The following is a 25,290-nucleotide window of genomic DNA, read 5'->3' as shown; positions in this document are numbered from 1 at the left end:
ATACTCTCTCTGATCCCCCCCCCCAATTAAAACATTGTGTGTCTGATTGGCTAAATGCGTTAACTGTGCGATCTATTAAAGCAGATCCACTGTCTATACAGGAAAATTGGGTATCATTTTTAGGTGTCTACTTGGTGGCGTATGTGCTGTCTCTTTGAGAAATACTATTTACTGCAAGTGGGCTTGAGGCTTCCCATTACTTACCAGTGGATGGCTTCAAAGCCATTCTTAACTGCTTACTTCCTGCATGGTCAGCTCTGCGGTGGCCGCTTCCCACTTCTTTTGGCCTTGGCTACACAGCGCACATATTACATAAGTACAGCCATCTGTATGTAAGACAAATGCAAGACGACACCAAACACGCAAACTACAAGCAGTACAGATGCCCATGAAGCACATTATACTGGGGCTTACACTGTTAATTCTATACTGCACAGCTACTTTCAGATTGAAGAATAGTGTTGTGAAAATGCTTGTTAATACATGTCATCCCCTAGGGTAAGCCCTAAGCAGCTCATAGGGTGGGGTGAGAGTCTTTAGAAAGTTTGACATGATTAGACTTGGAGTATTTTTCTTGTCCAAGAATTGCCTCGTCATCTAGTTAGGAAAACCTTTTAATAACATTCTTGAGTGTTAACCTAGTAGGGAAATGGAGCATCACAGACGGTTAGGGCTCTTCTGCAAGGTTTTAGCCTGAGATTCATATTTTCAAGAATGATTTTCAACAAACTGGGCTTACCTCCGAAGCATCACATATTTGTTTAAGTAACAACATTTATACCACTTTCAGATTAAAAAAAAAAATCCAAAGACGAATATGAAAAACACAAGTGTAAAATATCCTCCCTCCTTTCATATATGAAGTTTGATGAATTTCCATTATATTGTAAATGGATTTTGTAAATTGTAAAATCAAATGAACACTCCGAAATGCGGGAAAGAATCCCATTAAGTGCCCTCATTAATTGGGACGTAGTCACATCTTTTGTGTATAAGCAAATAAACCAACAGGGGTAACAGACTGTAGAAGAACCAAATGTGAATTTTACGTAAGTGCATATGTGACCTCGGAATTCTGACCCAGACTCCTTTATTGGGTCTTATTGAGACAATCTGACTACTTTGATTGGATATCAATTCATGGATGAGGATGAGTGGCAAGATTGAGGGAGTTATTTGGTATATCACTATCCCCCACCCCCAAGGATTCACCTCATAATTTCATGTTTCATATTAAAATGAAATACATTTACCAGTGAATTTAACATTACAGTGCAAAGGACACAGCCACATGCGTGTTTCCTTTTGAACTCCAGTGGCCACTAAACCAATCTTCACCAGGATTGAAAAGGCATCATAGGGCACTTGCAGCATTCCTTCTTTATCTTATGGCTGACTGTAAAGTATTTGCAGTGATTGCCACAAATGACCTAGGTAGTCTAGCACCAGTTTACTCGGAACAACTAATACAACTTGAATGATGAGACTGCGTGTCTGCAAATGGAAATGTCCAAGAAGGCAGGCGAATTGAAGCAAAGCACCTACCAAATAAAGATTACCTTATTTTAAATCAACATATTCGGATTAAGAGCTAACATTGGATTATTTTACAGCCAGGAAGTGTAGCATGGCGTAGAGACATCCCTATGATAGATTCTTGGCTCTTACGCCCGAAGGCTAATTTAGAAAAGGTAGTTTACTCTGCAGTGGTTTTCTTGTGTTTAGATCTCGTAATGACTTAGTGATCCAAAGTATGAAAACTATAACTGAAGTGCATTGCTTAGTGGGCCTAGAACAAAGAAGACTACCAGCCTTTCATGGCAGGGGAGCAAGCAGACTGTTTCACAGAGAACAGCAGTCTGAAAGTTGACAATCCTTCTTAGTCCTCTTTCAATAAACATTTATTAAAGAACGTTGAGAAGGGAGAGTTCTTGCAGCTTATCCCTAGTTAAAAGACAAATGAACCTCAAGCAGTTGCTTCTGTGCCTCTCTGCCCATGGCAACACATTAGGAGGTAGGGTCCACTTGTATATTGCAAATGTGAGGATATCACATTAGGCAAATTGGTCGATGCAGATTAGCATTCTGCTAAGGTCTACATTTCTTCTAAATGACTGCAGATATGACCCCAGGGCATTTGTCAAACCATCATCTTGTCTTACACTGTTAGGTACTTACTGTGATGGTGAGTGGAATACTACAAAATATTGCAATGAATAACAATGGAAATGGAGGGTACTAGAGGTATTTCCTAGTGAACAAGAAATATACTTATATCACACATTCGACAGATGGGGCTTAAGCTCAATGGCATGACATAGTCCATGAGATTCCTTGTCAGATTTCATGTCAACCAAATAATTTATATTTTAGTCAGTACTTTCTAGTGAGTGACATTTGTCTTCCAATGCCTGAGGTTTAATCAATAATGTATGGCTCGTGACCTACTAATGCTTGTGGTAACACCTGAAGACTCTCTTCCCTTTCCCTTCCCTTAGCTCTTGACTGCCGTGAAGTTTGCCATTCACGTTGTGCACCAACTTTCTTCTGGGCGCCAACACATAGTCTGTATTGTTCTGAGTATAGGACCTCCAGTTTCCTTCCAACCCTCTTCACTACTGTGAGTGAGGAGTATAGAAGCATAGTGACCATACATACCTGCAAATGAGCAGCAGCCCACTTCTGTAAAGGGCACCAAAGTTGAATGGTGTCGCATGTTGCATTGGAATGGATGTTAAACCACGCTTTTATATCTTTGTTATGTTATACAGTTTAATAATATATTGATCGGCCATGCTCAGCTATATTATGGCATGTTGCCTTATGCTAGATTATCTGTTTCTTGTGTTCACATCAAAGCTAATTGGCTCCATGCACTTAACTTTGTATTTCATGTACCTGACCACGTCCCAAAGAACACTGCGTAGCCAGAACCTTTAATTACCCAACTGGTGTAATAGCACAGCATAAAAAAGACAGGCAAGCTTTCAGTACTGCAACCCTGAACACAGAGTTGGTATCGACTGGCTCATACTCGAGACCTTTTGCTTAGGTTCTCCTTTGGGTGTCCTTCTCAGGCTTCCCTGCAGACACGGCCTTTGTGTTGAGTGATGTTTATCGCAGTGGGAAACACCGGCAATGGGGCTAGCTCCAGGTAGGATGCGTATGGTATGAGATATCTGTCCCTGACTGTCGTCATTCTGAAGTGGCAGGCGGGCCAGACCTGGAAACTTCTTGCTTTGAATGACAAAGTCTCCAGTCTCGCCCTCACCCCTGCTATCCTCTGGTTGACGGTGCTCGGGAAGCGCTGCTATTCTACCATTTGCTGGCAGGGTCTTCATGAGGTTTGTGGAGGTAGCCCTCTCTCTGCACACCCCACTCTAGTGTCTGGGTCTCTGCCCTCCATCAACATGCATGCAGATAACACACTTCTACTGTCTAGGGAAGATGTCCATACCTTCCTCTAGTGCCATGCTAACAATGGGCTTCCACAATGCAACTCCCGTGCCTTTGTAATTAATATCTTGACCCAAACCTAAGGGCAAAGAAACATCAGAAGACATTTGCTGCAGCGTTTTCTGTTTTTTAATGTTTGCATCATATACCCCATATTTTGTGGTATGAATCTCTGATCATGAGGTTACTGCTTCCTTCAAGCATAGCCTAAAGCTCTTACTTCCCTTTATGTGCGTCCAGTGAATGACATTATGCTTCAAGCTCCTGAGTTGATCAGCTGTCCTTGCTGAAACAGTTGTCTAGGGCTGCTTAGCAGCAAACACTGTTCACTGCACCAAAAGTGCCTAATAATTTACATACTGTAGATCAAAAGTACCTAATAAATTTTATAGGCAAATAGGTTTGTTTCTATAGTTGTTTCTATAGATTTGCATCTCTAGAATGCATGCTACCTCAAAAAGCCTCCTCCCGAGTCTTAAAATCTCAACTTCAATTAAAACTTTCTATTGTTGCCTCTCCTTGTTTTCTTTTGAATGACCCCCTCTTCATTTTCCATTTTCTGCATGCCTGCTGTCTCTGAAAACGTCTACTCTGTCAGATGAATGTTTGCCTTAGTATCTATTTTATTTCTGAAAATTATCCACACTTTAATTCAAATATCAGAACCTCTCCTTTGAAAGTCATGCCCCCTCAATTTAAGAATACTCGTCTAGGTAATCTATTAATCTCACCAACCATCTGCATGAATTTCCATTTAAATGATCATATCTAACTCCTACTGATTGAATCCAGCACAAACAAATGGGGGTACATGTGTGAAATGGTTTACTTGAGTCCAAGGCTAATCCCAGTAACCATCAATATCCATTGGACTAACCACTGACCGTGGGATCCGGAGCAGGGTGCTCGCCTGCATAAACACTTAGTCAGAGGTAGAAAGCACTAAATAAATGTAATTGCAAAACAACAAAATACTACTTTAGCATCAGATCTCATTTTTTTAAACCACTTTGACTTCTGTCATTCTAATTTTCACGGAGGAGGGGCCAATAGCCCTTTTGAACTTGGAAGTCGCCTCTTGCACCTGGGCAAATACAGAATTTTGCTTACCAGTGAACAGGTAGATAGGGAGGAGTAACAGACCAACTCCAGGAGACTCTGCTTTTCTCCTGAAACAAACCCAATTGGAGAGTCTAGTGAATCAATGCATACGGCCACGTTTGAGAAGCGCATGTTTTCGTTTGCCATTATTGTCTTCCAGTCTTTCATATACATCTGCTTCCTGAGTGGCTATTTGCAGCATTGTGGAACAAGGTGGCCGAGAACTTGCCACCATTCCCGGAGGACCTCAGAACGAACCTTTGGCAGATCATACACAAAGGATAGAACACAGCGAAGTATGTGATTTGCCTGAACACTGCTGACTGTTTGGGTAGAACTGTTGGGAACATTGTGGTGCTTTTGCTCCGTGCTTGAATTCCATCCACAGGTTCTCCAGTGACATTCAACAGTCTCTGATGGACATGCTATTTTGTGGCGCACCACTCTTCGGAGACCATGCGACTCAGCCTTCAGATCGCTTTAAACAAGCAAGGACCTATTCCGCTCACTGGCGCCAATTAAGAGGCAGTTCTCACAATAACTTTACACCTTTCGAGGCTTCAGAAAAGGGTTCCAGCTGATGCCATATCAGGCTTTGCCCCAGAAACAGCAGAACTCCAAAAATGTTCAAGGCAGAGGTCAAGGGATCAAGGATCATGCAGCAAACGTCCAGGCCCACAGGGGCAATAAAGTACCCAATCCACCCCCCCTTCCTTGGCCACCTCAAAATCGCTTTAACTTTCACTCAGCGGTGCACAGTCACTCTATAGGAGGTTGGATCTCATTTTATCAACACAGGTGGCAGAGCATTACATCAGGCCAGTGGGTGCTCCAAATCATCCTAAACAGAAACTCATTTCCTTTCCTGTCCACCACTCCTAGCGTGCTTCCTACACTGCAACACCTCCTGGAGCACTATTTGTTCATTGTGCTAGGGGAGGTTCAGGCTCTCTTGGAAAAGTGAACCAAAGAGAAGGTACTAGCACCAAAGTTTTGGACTGGGTGTTATTCCTGTTACATCCTGATACTGGAGAAGAACAAAGGGCTCTGTCTTATCCTCAAATTCGCCCTCTGAACCTTATGCACAAGAACAATTCAAAATGCTCACCCTGGCCCAAGTGCGGTCTTCCCTGGATCCAGGAGACTGGATGGTGCCCATTTCCTCTACTGCCATCCCACAGACGTTACGTTTGGCTTCTTGTATGCCACAAGCATTTTCAGTTCTCAGTGCTTCTCTGTGGCCTTCCCGGTGCACCTCATGTGTTCACAAACGTGACAGTGGTGGTCACTGCCCACCTTCAGAGGTTGGGAATACCAGTCTTCCCATAGCTCGATAACTGTTGTTGTTGAAGGCAATCCTGCCTCAGACAGTTGTGGACCACCTCCAGACAATGGCGAACCTGTTAATATCACTGGTGTTTTCCATCAACGTTCCAAAGTTACAAATGACTCCCTCACAGAGGCTCCCTTTCATTGTAGCCATCCTGAACATGGTGCTCTTCCAAGCCTGGACCTCAACGAGTCCATGACATTTGAGCTATGATCGCAATGCGTCAAACTTTGACATGGATCTCAGTTAGAGCGGCTCTGACACTTCTTTGCCTCCTGCATCCTGCTTGTGGATTACACCAGGTGAGAAATGCGGGCTCTGCAGTAGGACCTGAAGTAGGATCTGAAATCTCTGTGTGCCCAGTATCAGGGGATTCTTTCAGATTCTCTCCAGGTGATGTTGGGGACAACAGGAGATCTACAGTATTGGCTGCTGAACTGCAATTGGACCAGTGGCGGACTCCTCTTGATACTGCACGCAGAGCTAATGGTAATGACTGATGCATCGTTTCTGGGGAGGACCTCTATGAAGGTTGAGATCAGAAGACTATAATCATCAGTTTGCAGGAACTGCTGACGATTCACCTGGCATTGAAGCATTCCTCCTGTCCATGAAGAGGGAGCAGGTATATTTTCTCATGGACAACACCATTGGCATGTGGTAGTGCAACACGGTGGGTGGGGTTGTGGGTCTTGCGTCAAGAGGCATTGCGACTTTTAGAAATGACTGAATCGTTAGGGCATCTCTTGGTTGTACAGCACCTGGCAAGGTGGCAGGGCAGACAAAATCAGCTGCCACTGCCTAATGGATCACAATTGGCAGCTACAATCAGTGTGTCATCCAGCAATGGGGAGAACCCTGACTCAATCTTTTTGCCACTGCCGAGAATGTGCACTGTATACACTTTTGCCCATTGGAGTTCCCAAGGCAGTTGTCACTCAGAGATGCCTTTTGCTTGGATTGAAGCTAGGGACTCCTCAACGCCTTCCCACCACTGCCTCTCCTGATCAAGGTTCTCATAAAGATGAGGAACTACTATGTCCAATTTAGCCTAGTGGCTCTGGACTTGGCGAGGTGAGTGTGGTACCCAGAACGTCTGGCCATGAGCAATATCCAGTGGCGGAACACCTGGTGCAGCAATTGGATAGTGTTCTGCAACTGAGCCTGCACAACGTACAACTCTATGCCTGGAGATTAAGCAGTGATAGTTCTTTAGAAGGGAGATCAATAGCAGTCAACTAAGTGTCATATTGGCAGCCAGGCGTCCCTTGACCAAAACAGTCTTGGGAGAATGAGAGAGGTTTTGTTGTATGGTGTTCCTTACGATATAACCAACCTTTACATGCACAGTTGCCTGATATTTTGCTTTTATGTTGATCTTTAGCCCATCAAGGCCTTGCTATGGCAACAGTTAGAGGAAGATTATTTGCTGGATTTTTCAGCCTTCTTATATTTACCTGATCAGCCATCTTAATTTTAAATCATCTGCTGTGATGCTTTTTCTCAACTGAAAGTTCGAACCAAAACCAATTTGGTTCTCACTTTCCTTGTGCACTCCATTTGAGTCAATGTACAGCATTCCTCTCCTTCTGCTTACTTTTACAGCATTCCTCATAGTGATAACGTCTACTCGTCATGTGAGTAAATTGCAAAATTGCAAGTACTGTCTGTCTAGCAACTGTATACTATCTTCTTCCTGGACCTGGACAAACCTGTACTACCCAGCTTCTTTTGCCCCACCTCATCCATCTAAGGAAGAAGGAAGACTACATTGCTTAGACATAAAAAAAAGCTCTGATTGTGTACATCACTTGTACAAAGGAATATCGGGTGGACCATCAGCTGTTGTCAACACTTCTGAGGTGACAAAAGGTAAAGCTGTCAAGAAACTAACTGTATCCTAGTGAGTGTTCTGCTACAGAGTGTCCAAGAAACAGAATCCAAAGGCATACGTGCACATTCCACCAGAGCAAAGGCTGCTACAGAGGCGCTGGTACACAGGGTGCCAGTCTTTAATATCTGCCATGCTGCTACATGGGCATCGGTTCACACACTCACAAAACAAATAATCCAGTCCACCAAGAAGTGCATTTTGCCTGTTCGGTTCTGCAGGATGTCCTCCTCTGGTCATTGCTCAGACCCACAACCTACTGAGGTACTGCTATTGTATCTATTCACACGATGAGGAATCTGCAGTTAGAAGTATCCGACAAAAGAACAAGTTACTTACCTTCGGTTGCGCTCTTTTTGGTGGATACTGTAACTGTTGTTTTCTCACTAACCCACTCACTGCTCTGTTCTAAGGAATGGACTCTCTTTGCCCATGTTATCAAGGTTCCCATGTATATCCCTGCACACTTGCCCAATCTGATTTCTAAAGCTCCATCTTTGACGGCGCACAAAGATGGATTTGAGAACAAAACTGATGTTAGTGTGTGGAGGAGGCGACTATGTAGGGGCCCCAACGTCACGACCTGGATTGGGCAGATCTGACTCGAAGCCACACAATGCCACCTGTGAGAAGTTGGCCTGGTATATGCTGCTCACTAGTTCTAGTGATCACCTTGTACCATGCCAAGCAACCCTTATGATGATTGGTTGTAAGTCAACCTGATAGACCAGCTATCCTAGTGGTAGCATGGACAAAGCAGTCTTAGGCTAAACTCTGTAAAGGCATTTGAAGCAAGCTGTTTTACCATACACAATCCCCTTGAATACCAAATGAAAGGACACCACACAGATATATATTGAAAATATATATATATTTATTTACTACAAATATCCCCTATACTCTTTATGAGCACAGAAGCCAATGTGTTAAAACAAAACTCAGTTTAAATACATAAAAGTTGCCCAATATGGATGAGCCCTGGGGACCACCTAAACCATATACTAAAATAGTGGTATAAGAACCACTATTGGGAAAGGAAAGAGGCCTAGGGCCTGGGGAATCGCTGGAGCTGTTCGGGACTAACAGTGATGAAGTCGGGAAAGGCCCGCGGGACTCGGGTGCAGCGCTTAAAGCGCACGCATGCACTAATGCAATGTCAATGGTGCGTAAAAGTTACAAAGTTAGTGTTTAAGGAACCTTCCGATGGACCTAGGAGGACTAAACTTTAGAGCTAGGCACTAGAGATGTGTACCAGTGTGGGAACACCGGCGTTGCTGAGTTACCTCACCCACAGGAAGCGGGTGCACAGGTGTGAAGTAGTGTCGGGGTTCGTCACGCAGGTCGATGGTGCCTGGAGATGAAGATGCTGCAGGCGGGTCGTCGAGGAGAGTTCCGGTGGATCCAAAGGTGGATCTGAAGAGGTGAAGACCTGAAAGCAGAGGGGACAATGTTCAAAGTCACTAGCCAGTGACTACCGTGGAACCAGGATGGAACCAGGCGATGTCGGGTGCAAACAGGTGAAGAAGGGAAGATTGTCTCTGCAGCCACGTAGACACGAAGAGGTCAAGGACGTCCAGGCGTTGGTCAAGAGCTGTCCCACGAAGGCTCTAGCTGATGGCGGTGTCGGCTCCTTGATCGGAGCAAACAGGCCTTGGCTAATGCAAGCCACGCAGAAATCGATGCAAGCTTCTCACTCGGACCAGCAAGGTCAGAGCGGGTGCTCCTTTTCAGGGGAGCGAGGGCCAGTCTGGAGCAACCAGACCAGTGGTGTTGTTCGTAGTTTTCGTCGCCAAGATGGCCGCTAGCCACGTGGCAAGTGGCCGGGATGGCGCGTCGAGTGGCAAAGTGCAAAAGGGCCCCACGTAGATCGTGGAGATGCTGGGGGGCTGATCTTCGGTGCAAATGCTGCTTGGTGGTGGGGCTTCTCAAACCCCAAAGCACAGCGTCGAGGGTGCCTCGGGTGCTGCGCAGTCAGCTTCTCGGGGGTCTTTCAAGGGGTCCGGTCCCACGTCTCTCGGTGCCTCCACGGGTCTCTTCTTTTCAGGGACTGTGGATCGGGCTCTGAGATGTCTGGGAGTCTGGGTCTTGTCAGGCTCTGGGCTCGGGCTCCGGCGCGAGGCGGCAGCAAAGCAGACGTCGAGTTGTTGGTTGGTGCCTGTATTCACAGGGTGGTCACTCCTTGGCCACCAGGGAGATTCTCTTCAGTCTTCTGTGCAGCAGAATGTCGAAGTCCAGTTTTCTTCTTAGTTTCAAGTCGAGTTCAGGATGATCTGAAGTCCTGGGACACAGCTCCTACTCTTTTTCCAATTCTAGCGGCCGGATTACCTGCTAGGTCCCTCCTCTGGGTGGGACCAGGAAGGGGGGCGGTTACACCCCCTCTCCTTTGTTCAGCTTCGCGCCAAGACTGGGGCTGGAGAGCCCCAGCACCGGTTTGAACTGGCAAATGCACAGGGACACCTTGTGTGCCCCAGGCAAGTCTGATTCGATTCAGCCCTGTCCTACCCAATACACAAAATCCTGTCTGGGGTGGTGCTAGCACCTCCCAAGGCAGGAAACCCTTTGTCCAAGCCTCCCTCGCTGGAAGGACTCCCAGCAGCAGGAGGTCAGACTTGTGTCTGTGGTGGCAGCATCCATTTTGTGATGCTAAGGCTCACGTTTAACTTTAACCGGGGTTCAGGTTAGGTACATGTCGTGTCCCTCTAAAAGGGGGGAATGCTACCCCCGTCACCAGAACTGACGAGGGGGTAGTATTCCAATTCGTATGACACCTTACTCGGCATGTTTTGATAAAGCCAAACCAAAGATAGCATTTAACCGCGAGGTTCATAATGCACTTAAGAGTATATGGTATGGCAGTATCATGAAACAGCTAAAGGACATGGTTCCGAAAGCTGCAGACAAGCTCAGCTCATGCCAGAGCACCATCTCACTTATTTCCATGCACTCTGCCTCCAGGATTGATGAGGCCTTCCATAGGAGTGGCTGATAGGAACATATGTGTCCATTTTAGGTTAGATATAGGCATACTATACCTAAGTAAGGGGTGGTTACACCGACTTACCCCAGCTGAGTGATCAGCCAGTTGTGTCAAATATGGAGGCCAGGCCAGGGGTGGCACAATACGTGCTGCAACCCCTGGTAGGCCTTGGAAGCACCTATGCCCTGGGTACCTGGGGTACACTGTTACAGGGGCCAATAAGGTGAACCAGTTCCAATTTCGTAATACACCTAATGTGCATTGGCATTAATTTAAAGAGAGAACAGCAGGCTGTGGGTCTGATTAGCAGGCCCACAGCCACATTAAGTCATAAACCAGTGAAGCAAAAAGCTAAAATTTGGGGTGACCGTAGGATAGCAGACCCTACTCTCCTACACCACCTACCGACACTTGAGGGAATTGCTGGAGAAAATTATTGGGATCCAGTCTGGCATCAGGAGTATACTCAAGGTGAGGAATAGCGTTACTGAAGGAAAGGTTTGTTCCTTTAAAGTGATGTTATTGAATGGCTTCTTGAAACCGAGTAAGCGTGCAACCTTGAGGTATTTTGTGGTATTCCCTTTACAGAATGGATACTCATTTTGGCACTACCTGTATATCGAAGGTGTGATTGGTACAAGGTGTGTAAACAGGACATGTTTTAGGGTGTCAAGGTATTTTTTCATCAGGGACACAGTTGCTTTTTGTCTTTTCCTCCACGTCACCTTTGTCAAGATGTTTACAGGGGATCTTTTAGGCTGTTATGTTGTGTTTTACCTTGCTCTGGGCATCAGCGAGCTTGCTTGACCCTATTTTTGGAAGGATTAGTGCTTGAGCGAAGTAGGCATCCTCTGGTCTACAGTCTTAGTTGTGGTTTCAACTTAGTTATTTTATCTAGTGTCTTAGTATTTCTATGTAGGCTCCTTGCTGCTTCCTGTACATTTCAGGGGTCTGTCGCAGAACTCTGGGGTTGCTTCACCTAGTATTACCTGGTGTGAATGTGGTGGTGTTCATTTCTGCAATGGTTTGGTTGGCAAATCATTGTTAGACATGTGGATTCCTTCAGGCATAGTTAGACTGACTAAGACTGTTGGTGGCTGCAGTGTGAAAGAAAATATATGGTATCCTTGTATTGGGTGTTCTGGACATGCTGGGTCTCCCTTGCCGGTTTAAGACACATTCTTTCCCCACTAACCAGGAGTGCTCCTAACTGGTGTGGACGTCACCCTGTTCTAAAGGTCTGGTTCTCCTTCCCATCAAACATTGTTGCCTCAACAATTGCTGAGGCAGTTGTCTGTGTATATCGCTATAACATGGCTATGTCAAGAGTTTCTCCTCTTACCCTCCTCCTGCAGGTTGTATTGCTTTGGTATGGATTCATTAGAGGAGTACTTTAAAGGTTGAGCTATCCCTCAGAAGAATATATTATCATTGGTGATGACTTTTTGGGTGGATACTCTACCTACCTGTAGATCCCTCTCTATTGTAGTGTACTTAATAAGACTCCAAGTTAAGTTTTATGTCTTGGATTTCTGTCAATTTTGTGTACTCCTGATGGTGTGGAAAAAAAGACAGCTGCTGACATTAGTGGGTAATAGTATATGTGGCTCTGTATCTCACATCTGGAGTGATGTTGAGTTGGAATGGTGGCGCCACTCACCGTTGCAGAACTATTTATATTTTACCCATCTAGTCTGGTGCCTATGGAGTTTCAAGCGGTGAGAAGTCTGGAGATGGAGTATCTGTCAAGAACCTTCTTACTGAAGGTAAGTAACTTTATCATCTTTTCCTATACTGTTCTCTGTAACACATTGTACTGTCTGATTCCTACAGACTCAAATTTCTCTTTACTGCGCTCTTTAGTCACACTCCTTCTATTCTCGCCACACAACTGGTCAACTTTCTCCTTGCTGCACTTCCAAACATCTGGCAATTTTTCTCCCACAAACCGGCTTACCTCTCTCTGTCTGTTGTCTTCACTGTGCATTGTTTGTTCTCCATCCACAGACCAGCCTAAAACCACCTTGCTGATAAGTCTTTCTCTGCATATTAAACCACTCCCCAGAGAACTGAATCTCTTTCGCTTTACTACTATCTCCAAGGTCAATCTTCCCTACAAACTATATTTTTGCTGCTCCTCTTTTCCTTGTTATAGGCCAGTGTTATCAGTCCTGAGGCCACATATTTAGTGCCTGCCATGAAACTAGACTAACATACAACCCTTTTTTAAATGTCTCTTAAAGGTACGCTGGACGCTGGGATTGTGGATGTGAGTATCAAATCTCCGTGGAGCTGCTTGCCTCAGACAAGAAACGGGTGATAGACGAATATAACTTGAGACCTAACCCTATACCCCAGTGGAACAACCAGAACTACCACCAGGTACAGTTGCTTTTGGGCAGGAGAAGGTTCACCAGGGGTTGAGGCGGGCACTGTTCTTATGAATGTCACCAAGCAGGAAAGCTGATCTTTTAAGGGTTGTGGTAGTTGAGGACAGGTTGGTAATGATGGTCTCTATGTACCATCTAGTACATCGGATGGGTGGAATGAAGGGCAATCCAAGTATTGTGATATATCACTATATAGTCAGTTGTAGTTTAAGGAAGTTACAAGTGACCAACCTGAACATTTGCAGAGTCAACTACATTAACTGTTCCCTGTGCCTACATACGTAACCCAAGATTGCAGCTTACCAACATCCTGGGTTATCTTTAGCTTCTGAGCCATCAACATTTGAACAGGCTTAGGAAACATCAAATCTTACTACAGAAAAATGTGCATTAATATTCCAATTAGCAGTTAAACTTCCTTCTACCTCAATGGAAACCTGATCTAGAACTTAAACCTCAGTAACCACTTCTTGAATAAGATGGCACTTTTCATTCCTTTGACTTGCCATAACTGCATAACTGTTTTCCTCCAATTGTTATTTGATGGATGGAGGAGAATTGAACATTTGTTTTGCCCCACTTTGAATGTTTTTTCATTCTGAGTATCGAGTAGTCTATTAGCATGTTTCTGAGTTGCGATAATTACATCTGAACACTTTTGATTGAAAAGTAGTATAAAAGTAAAGTCTCATCTATAAGTTACCCTTTACCTCTTGCAGCAAGCTGTGATTTCTTGAATTGCTGTCCTTTATTGCAGCAAACTAATGAAACTTTGTACAAATTCTTAGTTCTGGATGGATTAATTGATGGAATTATGTCTGTGTTTCTGAGCGCCCCCAGATCTTTTTTTGCTGTGGCAGAAAAGCACCCTTGTGGCAATGCCTGGGTCAAGTCATCTCATTGTCTGACAGCTTCGTAACTTTGCACTTGATCCAGTAAGATAGTGGGCTCCACCTGAAGTTCCAACAAACGGTCCTTGGAATAATCTCCGAAATCTTTTGATAGTATTGCTGCTGGTATTCGTGGTATTCTAATATTGTGGGGAAAACTCAGTTTCCCCACTTCTTGCATCCCACTCTACAGCTGGAATGGCTCTTGAAGAATGAATTCCAAATCCTCTTGGTAGAGTGTTCATAGTGGTCTTTCTCTTGTCAACCTCCACATTCCTTCTTTACATTCTAGTTTCCTTTTTCTACATAATCATTTGAGAAACGTAAATCCTTTATGCCACCCTTTGTGCTTTCACTTATTTTGAACATATTGCGTTACCACAGGGTATTTTGGATAAATAATTAGTTTTTCTGTGGACTTAGATGAGTCAAAGACCCAGCGCTCATCGAAGACAGCCAACGAAAACATTTTTTTTTTACAATGTATTTTATTTTTTAAGTCTGGGAATATATAAACCTACATTAAATCTATAAACACATAGTGAAACAAATATATATGTGTATCTACTACCTCTAGGAAAACGGATACATTTCATTTACATTAAATTCCCATCTAAATTTCAGATTGAAAGGCAACAATTTATAGGGTATATGTCTGTGTTGGCTCCGGGCTGCCATTATATAATTCAGTGGTCTTTTTATTTTTCAGTGTTTGTTTTTTGGAGTGACCCTAGGTGCAGTCTCCAATAGTTGCTCTTCATTAAAAAAAAACTGTTTTATAGTTATTTGTCTATGAATTGTGAACTCAAAGCAGTTCCAATCGACTTATATCGAGAAGATTCTTGCGCTCACTCAGAGATTTTCTTAACCCTCAACCCTACTACCTCAGGAAAAAGACAAGTGCATTTTACATTACTTCCAATAAAGTGCAATCGTATAGCAGTTTCAGTTCAGGCCAGTAAGAATTCCCCCAGGTTTTCATATTTTCCTGCACCTATTTCCATTGCATATGCCGTTTCTTTTTTCCCCGCCCTCGTCATTTTTTTTCTACAATCACTGAAACTGGGATTATTTCGGGCTTCTAGTGTAGTATTATAAAATATTTGCCACAACCATACATAGAAGATATATTTTTCTCTGAGAGAGAGATCGACCAGTGTGGGGGAATATCTCTGAAGTACAATGATCGGATTCATTAATATTTTTGTGCTGAGTTTCTCCATCATGTTTTTAAAAATCTCAATGCAGCACTGGGTTATCTTTGGGCACAGCCAGTGCAGAACATTTATAGTACTGCAGATTTATCTCTTGATAACCTTTGTGCAAAAATTGAGGTGTTCTATAAACAAGCAGTTTGTCAAAAAACTGCATCCTCCTGTATTTACTCATCCTATTATTGTAACATGTAATTCATTTCTTTCTATGCACTCACTGATAACTTAACCTGGGCGTCTGTTTTACATTTTCCAGCTATTTCCCCCACAAATATCAGGTTTCATGTTTTGTAACCATCACTTATAAAATTACCCCAATCTTATGTCTTTTGGTTCTTCCACTAAGCTATTTGCGATCTCCTCTTTATCATAAATATCCTCTACATCCATATTTGATAGATATGGTCTTATTTTGGTATACGACCACCAAATCCCCTTTTTCACTTTAACCATTTCTTGTATACTTAACCAGGGTGGCCATGCACCCACCATTTAACACAAAATTGCATTTTTTGAGGCAACCAGCTTATCCCAGATTGGTGCTCCAGCGATCTAGGACTAATACATTTCGACAGACAAGGCCCAGTTTCATTACCCGCCAAGTCCCTTCACGCTGGGTTAGTGAATTTCCATAAATGTACCAAACTTACCAATCACCAATTGGTATCTTCATTCTAGCATACCAATTATGGCGATGCAATCTTTTTATAGCATGAACATAAAAAGAAACATGAATGCCAATACAATTATAAGTGTCCTACAAACAGCCAGTTGATGTTTAACACACAAATAACAGATGGACCATTAACAGTTCAGGAGGTCCTGCAAGTGTGTAGGGCAAAGGGCTACACAGTTGTCATGAGGGTTGTCTGCCCCCATGGAAAGAAATTTCTTTTGACCAATTCCCATATAGCACCCTCAAAGATCATTCGCCTTTGCCCAGATGTCAACGCGTTTTAAACCCTGGATGGTTCTAGGGTTCTCATCAGGACTCGGACTGGGGATCAGTGACTACAAAACAAAAAAATGACAAAGCGTGGTGTCAATAAAATTGGGGACCCCTGTTTCTAGGTTACAAGAGTGTGGACTGTTCCAATTAGAAAGTACCTGTGTTTGTGGGTGCCCAGAAGTTTGTATGTCGTGGCGCCAATGATGAAACTATTCCTTATTTACAGAAGCTGTAGGGACAAGAGCAGATTGTGGAAACTCAACAATGGAGATGTGTGGTACACGCAGGGTTGAATGAAACCAATATGAAATAAGAGGATCGAACCTTGTGCGTGTCTCTGGGGTTATTTAAAATGTCCATAATGTCGTCATACAAATAAAGCGATGCACTTGTTCATCACCACCCCCTTTTCTGAATCGTTTTTGGCCACTATAGGTGTGGCAGGGTATACTCAGACATGAGTCCCTTGCTCACTGCTCCATCAGGATTCAAGCACGCCGGGCCGACGAGGCTGTAATGCCAGAAACCGGTCCCCGGTAGCTTGTATCCTTTCTGGTGAAGAATTGGCTTGGTAGTTTGGTCTGCCCTGTTCCCATGATGCACTGGTCCAGGGACAGACTAATTTGCATATAGCCAGGTTCTGAGCTGGGATGGGGCAGTGAGCTAAATAACGGTGATGGATTAAGCCCTGATCTTTGGACTGGGTAAGAGTGGTCTGCTTAATTCAGACACTCTGTTCATCACCAGCCCCTTTTCTGAATCGTTGTAAATAAGGCTTCAAAGTATTTCTTTTTAAGAGGTTCCCTGTAGTAGACAAAACCCGCCTTCAGTAATGCCAATGGAGGCCCCGAAGTGAGATTATTAATGTTGTAATTGGCATCTGGCCTGTTCAGTTCGAACACGCAATTTGAAATGAGAAATAAAGGGACGGGCGCTCCGCACTAATCTGTAAAGCGTGGATGTTTATTAGCCCACAGGGCCCATATTGTATTGCGCTGGACACTCACACATCGATAAAGCTGTTGCGCTTCCAAAAAGGTGGCTGACGGCGCTAGCACCACGATAATTACTTGCCTTCTGTTTTCTGGTGAAAGAGGTTCCTACTGAGTGCCGGCGTGCTCCCAAACCTCTACGACTTGAGTGGGGAGGGGCATGCAAGTCGTACATAGAACGGCAAAACATGGAATGGAATTCCAGCCCCAGTGCATGCTGGTCTCTGTAGTTTACACTTGTAAGTGGGTGATTTCAGAGAGTTCATTAAGCCCACGGATAGCAGTATCAGATTTCATTATCAAAAAGGCCTCCTTTTGTGCTAGCTGGAATGCCGGGTCACCACCCCTGGGTGAAGTTTTGATGGCTGTCAATACTGTTCACTTGAAGTTGTGTTGTGTGTGATTCATTGCGACGAAATATCCACCAATGGAGCGGCGGCTGCCTTGTTTTTCAGCCTGGAGCAATGTTGCACTATGTGTTGTCGCACCTCTTGAGTCGTTTTACAGATGTACACTTTTTTGCAAGGGCAAATAATGGCGTATTCAACATTTTTCGATTTACAATTTGTAAAGTCGTTATGACGCCAGTATTTATGTCCATCAGTAAATAGCGTTCCTGCCGTAGTGGAACCACACGCAGAATATATGCCACATTTATTGTGGCCTTGTACTGGTTGAAGGTTGAACATAGTACGCAGGTTGTCTTTTTTTGTGGCGAGCGAAGCAGAGCTGATAATTTGTTGGCCAATGCTGTGATTCTTCTTAAGAGCAAGCAGTGGTGGGCCAATTCCAAGGATGTTGCCATCAATCAAGTACCATTTGTTACAAATGATTTCTTCATAGGCTGAGGATGGGGTCCAAATGTAGACACGCAGACAATGTGTTGCGTAGGTGGTTTAAACTTCTTCGTCAAAAGATGTTCCCTCGGTGTACACCAGGCTTTTTTTAATGAATGACTCAAAAGCTTGCGAGGGTAACCTCTCTCCATGAGTTTCTTGACCAGGATTCTGAGTGGAGTTTGAAGTCCTCTTTTCTGGAGCAGTTGCGCCTAATTCTTAAAAACTGCCCATATAGCAAATAGTTTTTAAGACTCCTAGGGTGATAAGTCCGGAAGTGGAGGGCATTGTTCTTGTTTGTGGGTTTCATGTGAAGGGTAGTTATTAATCCGTTGGTCGTTGATTTGACCTCTATGTCCAGGAATGCCAGGCTTTTAGTGCTGTACGTTAGACTGAGTTTGATGTCAGGGCTGTGGTTGTTAAGCCATTCTTGGAACTCCTTCAATACTGATACTGGACCTTTCCAGATGCACCACACGTCGTTGATGTACGTGAACCATTGTTTAAGGTGAGCACTGTATGGGTTATTTTGATGCACAAATCGTTGGTCATATTGGGCCACATATAACACAGCCATTTCCGGTGCGAAAGGACACCCCATGGCAGTCCCTTTTATTTGCACGAAGAATTTGTCTTCAAATGTAAAGAAATTCAGGTGAAGTGCAAATGAGGCAAGCTTCAAGATGAATTCCGTAGGAACCTCTATGTGGTCTGGTTCTTGATTCTAGATAAACTTCAATGGTATAGAGCCCATCTTGCTGTGAAAATTGTGTATGCGAGGATGCTACGAGTATTGTCACTAGAATGTGAGTGTCAGTGTCAAAAAGAAAACCATTGATTTTATTAATGAAATCCATGGTGTCACGTAAATACGACGGAACCGCTGGCAGAAATGGTTTTAGAAACACGTCCACAAACTAGGATACTGGTTCCAGTATGGAATCACACCCAGAAACGATGGGACGGTCGGGAGGATTTGATGCATCTTTATGAACCTTGGGTAAGAAGTACAATTAAGGTATTCGAGGATGTTTCTTAATCAAATACTAATTCTTTTGGTCCGAGGATCCCTTGTTCAGTTGCTTGTTTAACTGCTAAAAGAACTTCATGCATGATCTCTTTAGAGGGGTCTTGTGAAATACGCTGGTACCATTGTTGGTTGTACACATGGCTTTTGCCTTCTGTCTAGTAAGCTTCTTTGGACCATAAGACGACAGCCCCGCCCTTGTCCGCTGGCTTATTAACTGTGGCTTGTTAGTTTCTTAGTGTCTTTATGGCTTCTTTGTTGGCCTACAAGATGTTTTGTTTTATAAGTACTCGCTTCTTTTCAAGGGCATTGAGGGATGATAGTACAGTGTGTTCAAAAGAGATAATGTCCCTGGGAATACTGTGAGGAGGAGGGCAAAAACTGGATGTATTGCGTAAACCAGACACTTCAGGTTACATGTTGTTTTCTCTGTCCATGAAATATACTCTCAGTTGGATTTTGAAGAATATCTCCATGATTTCCATTTTGACCTCCGTGAAATCCATAGTAACCCTAGGTACAAAGGAGAGCCCAAGTTCTAGGACCTCAATTTCTTCCTTGGATAAAGATCTGTTAGTAAGGTTCATTATGGGTGATTTGTTTATGACTTGTGATGCTGTCTCCGCGTTGTCTTATCCAATTGTTGGGGCTTGTATCTGCCTCAGGGCTTCTGTTGGCCTACCAATAAAAAGGCCTCTTTTGTTGGTTCCTGTTGAAAGGACCTTCATCTGGGTCGGAGTCCCCTGAGTATTCAGACAAGGTATCCGAAAATGTGAGAAACCTCCTTTTCGATCTTCCTTGATACCCCGACAAAAACCTCGTAGAATCTGATCTTGTATAAAAATCGTCCTTGAGATAAGGGTATATATCACTATTAATATTGACATCCACTTTTTCACTATTAACATTTGCATTGATGTATTTAAAGCGTAACCAAGGCCTAGTTTACACTAAGCCAGGAAAACATTAAAACAAATCATATTGATTTTGTTTAATTTGCAATAGCTCCATGTTAATACAGATATATAATTCAGATATGGAATAACTTCCACTGTCACTAGGAGCACAAACAAGTTTGGCTGTGGATTTGAAGCGAATATAGGACGTTTTTTCGCATGCCTTTACAACGCATGCCATAACACCGCGGTTGTTACGACTGCGTTGTTATTTTGCATACCGTTACAATGCAAGTCGGACCAACGACTTGCTTTTTGGGGGCGCTGGATGTTGGAATAGTATAATTTACAATTCCAACTCCAGTTTGTGCAGACACTAGGGACGGTGTTGGATTTTTAAATACAACACCTTCTGTCCCCTACCCAAGTGGATTTTATGACTTGTGTTGTAACAGTATGCAAAATAACAACGCGGTCATTGTAACAACCGCGTTGTTATGGCATACGTTATTTAGCATGCAAACTAAACACAGTTTACCATTTGAAGCATATATGAGATGAACCATAGTGGATCAAACCGGGAGTTGGTCCTGACTCTGAAAGTTGTTTTGGGAAGTTAGCTTTAAATCTTCTTCTACAGAGTGGGCAAACATTTATCTGTTGCTTCATAGCACTGTATTTCTTGTTTTCTCAAAGCTTCATGTCTAATTTTAATTTATCTCCACAGGTTTCTCATGTGTTTAGCCACTACAGCAGTGGAGTCCGTTACGTGAAGTTCCTCCACAGAGGGAGAGATACACAGTCCTGGGCTGGACACTATGGTGCTCGCATAACCAACTCCTCTGTCACTGTGAAGATGCATAGATGACGGTGTAGCTGCTGAGGCACAGTAACTGCAGAAGAGACCGTACATTGGAGTACCCATGGTTTGGCCTTTGCAACAGGGGCTGAAGGAAGAGCTGCCACTGAGTAGGCTGCAATGCTTGTTCAAATGTTCCAGGCAGCAAGATTTAGAATGATATAGTGCCTTCCGAGGTGAGGGAACAATAAGATTCCACAAAGCAGCCATGAGCGTTGTAGCTCTACTTACAGCTAAGTGGTCTAAAGCAGTGGTTCTTAACCTGTGACTTCTGTGGACCCCCACTTAATCATTACTGGATCCCAGGGACACCCACTGAGTCATTATTGAAATCCAGGAGCCCCCACTGAGTCATTACCGGAAGCAGGGGGCCCAACCTAAGCATTTTTGATGATGAGAACCACAAAGCAATACACAAGTGGAAGATGGATATGACAACCGTCCACTTTTTCTACAGAGGGAACGACCAGCCACTGGCTGATGGGGATGAGAGGGTTTTCTGTTAGTTGTGACTGCTGGGATGATGAAAAAGGCTTTTTTAAATCCTAGCGGAGCTGACAAACCCCTCTAATGTATTATTTAGAGTGACTACCTTATATAATGTTTGTGTACATTTTACTTTTGTGGGAGAAATAAGATTAGGAAGCACATTAATTTGGCCTCTTCATTCAAGATGATCCTGTAAAAGAATTTCTTCCTACACGTTCCTCTTTTGGACAGTGGTTCACTTACAAAGAGAATCTGCACAGTGACGTTGGGTTCCTCATTGGGCTCTTGCTGTCCTTATGGATATAATTTTGATGCCCCATAGCATTCTTTTGAATGAGTTCTTAGACAAGAGTCGGGCCTCTTTTAAGGCTGTTAGAATTCTACCTCTAACAGAAGGAACTGGGTCTGGACTCTGAGGTTTAAAAAAGATTTCTAGCTTGCTTTTGCTCTTCGTGGATATCAGATGTTACCATGATTACATTTACAATGCAGTACATTAGAACACGTTAATTACAAAGAATACGTATATATATACATTTCGAAATGTCATTGAAATATGTTAGTATTACTTCCATGTTTACTGTAATCATGATGCACTTGCACTTTAAAAATGGGGCTGGTTAGAACGCACGATCAGGTGACCAAGGCCGCTTGGACGGCCGAAACGCGTCCTGACAGGAAAAAGGGAATAAAATAATGCTGGCACAAGAAGTTGGTCTACGCTCTTGATTCCGCGGTCAGGCGGGGTTTTTGGTTGCGAGGTGTTGTGTATATATACACTGATTATAACAAAATGTAAAAAGTATTTGTACTGAGTTGATGAGTCAAGATCATGTATTTTACATTTTGATTCCTTTATGATCAATCAACATTATGTCCCAATTTGCATATTCGACAAAATTGATATCTAGCACTTTGCACTTTATATACATTTTATAACTTTGCGAATTTTTAAACACCATTTGAGGTTAGAAGTCGATGCATTTATGGATTACTAAATTTACAATATGTTGTATGAACTATGTATATGCTGTAGCAGTCGAAAAGGATTTTTTACATTCATTGTTGGACACTACAAAATGGCTGAACCATTATGTATGGAAACTGTTTCTTATATTGTCCTCTGTTTATGTTTACTACAAACTGAGAAATGGCGCATAACTGGTATTTTTAAATCACTGTGGTAGCCTCCTCGTTGTATCAGTGAGCAAGGACACAGCCTCGTGTCCGAAACGCGTCTGAGGCATGCACCATTTCACCAGCATAAGAAAATAAATTAATCGAAAAGAAGTCTGATTCCGGCTACATTTTGTGTCTGTGTTCCTGTCTGTGCACCGGCACATTGGGGAAGGTTCTAGTTGATGTATATATAAAAACAAAGGTTACATACAGGAACTTTATAGTAAGGAAGTGGAATAAAAAACTCGCTCCATCGCAATGCACTGCTTATGACTGCACATATTACATCACTCATGACATGGTCAGTGACATCACTGAGGACCTCTCAGATGACATCACTGATGAAATCAATGATGACATCATCCAGTGACTGTTTAAAAAAAAATAATGAGTGTTGAATATGTATACACCAAGGAGTATTGGTGAATCCATGGGTGTATGAGTGCCTGTATGGATGATTAAGTAGGTGTGTGACTGACTGTAAAAGTGAGTGATTAGGGGTCTCAGTGAATGTATGGGTGAGAGACTGGTTGTATGAATGTTTTTCAGTCTGTCATTTGGTGTGTAAGTATCTGTATGAGTGTGCGAGCGAATACAAAAGTGGCTGTATGGGTGAGTGATTGGTTGTCTGAGAACCTGTATGGTTGTCTGTGGGTGGATGAGGGGGTGTGTGGCTGCCTGTATGAATCAGTGAGAGGGTGAGTCAGTGGATTTATGGGTTAGTGAATGTATCTGTGAGGGGCTGTATGAGTGAGTCAGTGTATGGCTGTGTGGGTGGATATGTTAGTGGTATACGGGCGAGTAACTGGGCATATGAAATGTAGTATAGGTGAGTGATTGGGTATTTAGGTAACTGGGTGAGAATGTGAGAGTGGCTGTATGGGTGATTGTGTGCTTGTGTCACTGACGGCATAGGTGAGTGAGTACGTGTTATAATCTGTATAAGTGAGTGTGTGCGTGCAAGTGTAACTGTTTGGGTTAGTAAGTGGCAGTGTGATTGGCTGTATGGATGAGTCAGTAGGTGTGTGAGTGGCTCTATGGGTAACTGGCTCAGTGTGTGAGTGGCTGTATGAGTGGATATGTCGGTGGCTGTGTTAGTGAATGAGTGGCTGTATGGGTGAGTGAGTGGATGTGTGTGTGCGTCTATAGCTCTATGAATCAATGAGTGGGTGTGTAAATTCTGGTAGGGGTCTGTGAATGGGTTTGCAAATGGTTGTGTCAGTGGGTGTTTGAAAGCTTCTATGGGTGTGAGTGGGTGCGTTAGTGATTCAGTGGATGATGTCATTTGGGATGTCATCAGTGATGCCACTAATCATGTCAAGGGTGATGTAATATGTGAGTTCATTAGCAGTGCATTGCAGGGGCACTAGGTATAGATAGCTCAGATAACTAAAACTGCAGAAACCTGAGCCTAACTACAGCATCCCAGTAACTTTCGTTTTATTCCAGTGAATTTCTAAGTTTTTTTTTATTCCACTCTCTAACTAGACTGTCCCTGTAATCTTTGTATTTTCAGTGAATTTTTAAGGTTTTTTCAATGTTAATTCCCAACTATAACTTTCTAGTAACCTTTGTTTAATTCAGTGAATGTGTAGTTTATTTAATTGTATGACTGAACTGTAAGATCCCTGTTAATAGTGTTGTCGTAGTGAGTTATGTTAAATGCTACTTAATGTTTTTTTTAAAACACTGTTGAAGGTTGTGTATAGTGTATAAGAAGTTCTTTTTTCTTTAAAAAAAAAATTGGGGATCGCGTACCGAACTTGCACCTTAGCACATGATACGCAAATCTCAGGTATTGTGCGGAATATTTGTAATATATAGATATATAAATTCATAGCCTTTAGTTTAAAGGTTCAGTAGTAAAATCACTGTCTGAGTGGGTCAGTGAGTGGGTCAGTAAGTGTCTGAATGGGTTTGTGGATGGGAGCATCAGTGTTCGAGTGGGTGCATCAGTGTCTGAATGGGTTTGTGAGTTGTTGCATCCGTGTCTGGCTGGGTCTGTGACTGGTTGTGTCACTGAGTGGATCTTTGAGTGGGTGCATCAGTGGCTGTGTGGGTCTGTGAGTGGGTGCGTCTCAGAGTGGGTTTGTCACTCTGAATGGATTTGTGAGTGGGTGCATTAGAGTTTGAATGGGTTTTTGAGTGGGTGCGTCAGTGTCTAAGTGGGTATGTGAGTGGGTGTGCCACTCTCAGTAGGTTTGTGCATGGATGCATTAGTGTCTGAGGGGGTTTGTGAGTGTGTACATAAGTCTGTGAGTTGGTCTATGAATACATGTGTGACTGTAGCCGTGTGAGTCAATACTTTGAGTAAATTAATATTTGAATATTTTTTAATTATTTTGGATTGCACATGGGGCCGCACTGAGCGCTGCAAACGGGTCAGGACTTTCTGACTTAATTATAAATACACTAAACACCACTAAAATATGCCCCTGGGATCATGGTCCTCCTATCCTAACCCCTTCAATTATTTTCTTTGTTTTCATCCATTCCCCGGAACTGGCTCTACTTTTTAAAATGGCGGTCTAATTCTGGAGGTTTGCGCCTCCAGCGTGATGCTACAAGGGGACCTCGCTGAGCAACGCGATGGGGTCACTACTTGGTCCACATGGTTAAAAAAAAAAATGATCAGGATTCTGAACTCATGATAAATCCACTAAACACCACTAAAACATACCCCTGGGGTCAGAGTCCCTATCCCTTCTATTGTTTTCTTCATTTTTATCCATCTGCCGAACTGGCTGTGCGGCTACAACTTTTTACACAGCTTGCAGACAGCCAATTACTGCCCTTCTGGTGTGTGGCTTCGCG

At 43.3% G+C, this 25,290-nt stretch overlaps 1 protein-coding gene across 3 annotated transcripts in view; it reads left to right on the top strand.

The window, feature by feature from the left end:
* LOC144782133 (F-box only protein 27-like) overlaps positions 1–22,554 on the top strand; it is a 572,295-nt gene extending 549,741 nt beyond the window's left edge. For all 3 annotated transcript variants that reach the window (XM_078661310.1, XM_078661309.1, XM_078661311.1), the window contains 2 exons: positions 12,999–13,137; positions 20,677–22,554. In XM_078661310.1, the coding sequence (XP_078517436.1) occupies positions 12,999–13,137; positions 20,677–20,817 (280 nt within the window). In that variant the 3' untranslated portion in view covers positions 20,818–22,554. The remainder of the gene's footprint in view (positions 1–12,998; positions 13,138–20,676) is intronic.
* Positions 22,555–25,290: the final 2,736 nt, after the last annotated feature.

This window comes from Lissotriton helveticus, chromosome 9 (genome assembly GCF_964261635.1).
Source record: "Lissotriton helveticus chromosome 9, aLisHel1.1, whole genome shotgun sequence".
Lineage (NCBI taxonomy): Eukaryota > Metazoa > Chordata > Amphibia > Caudata > Salamandridae > Lissotriton > Lissotriton helveticus.
Note: the sequence above shows the minus strand (reverse complement) of the source record. Positions and strands in the feature narration are given on the sequence as shown.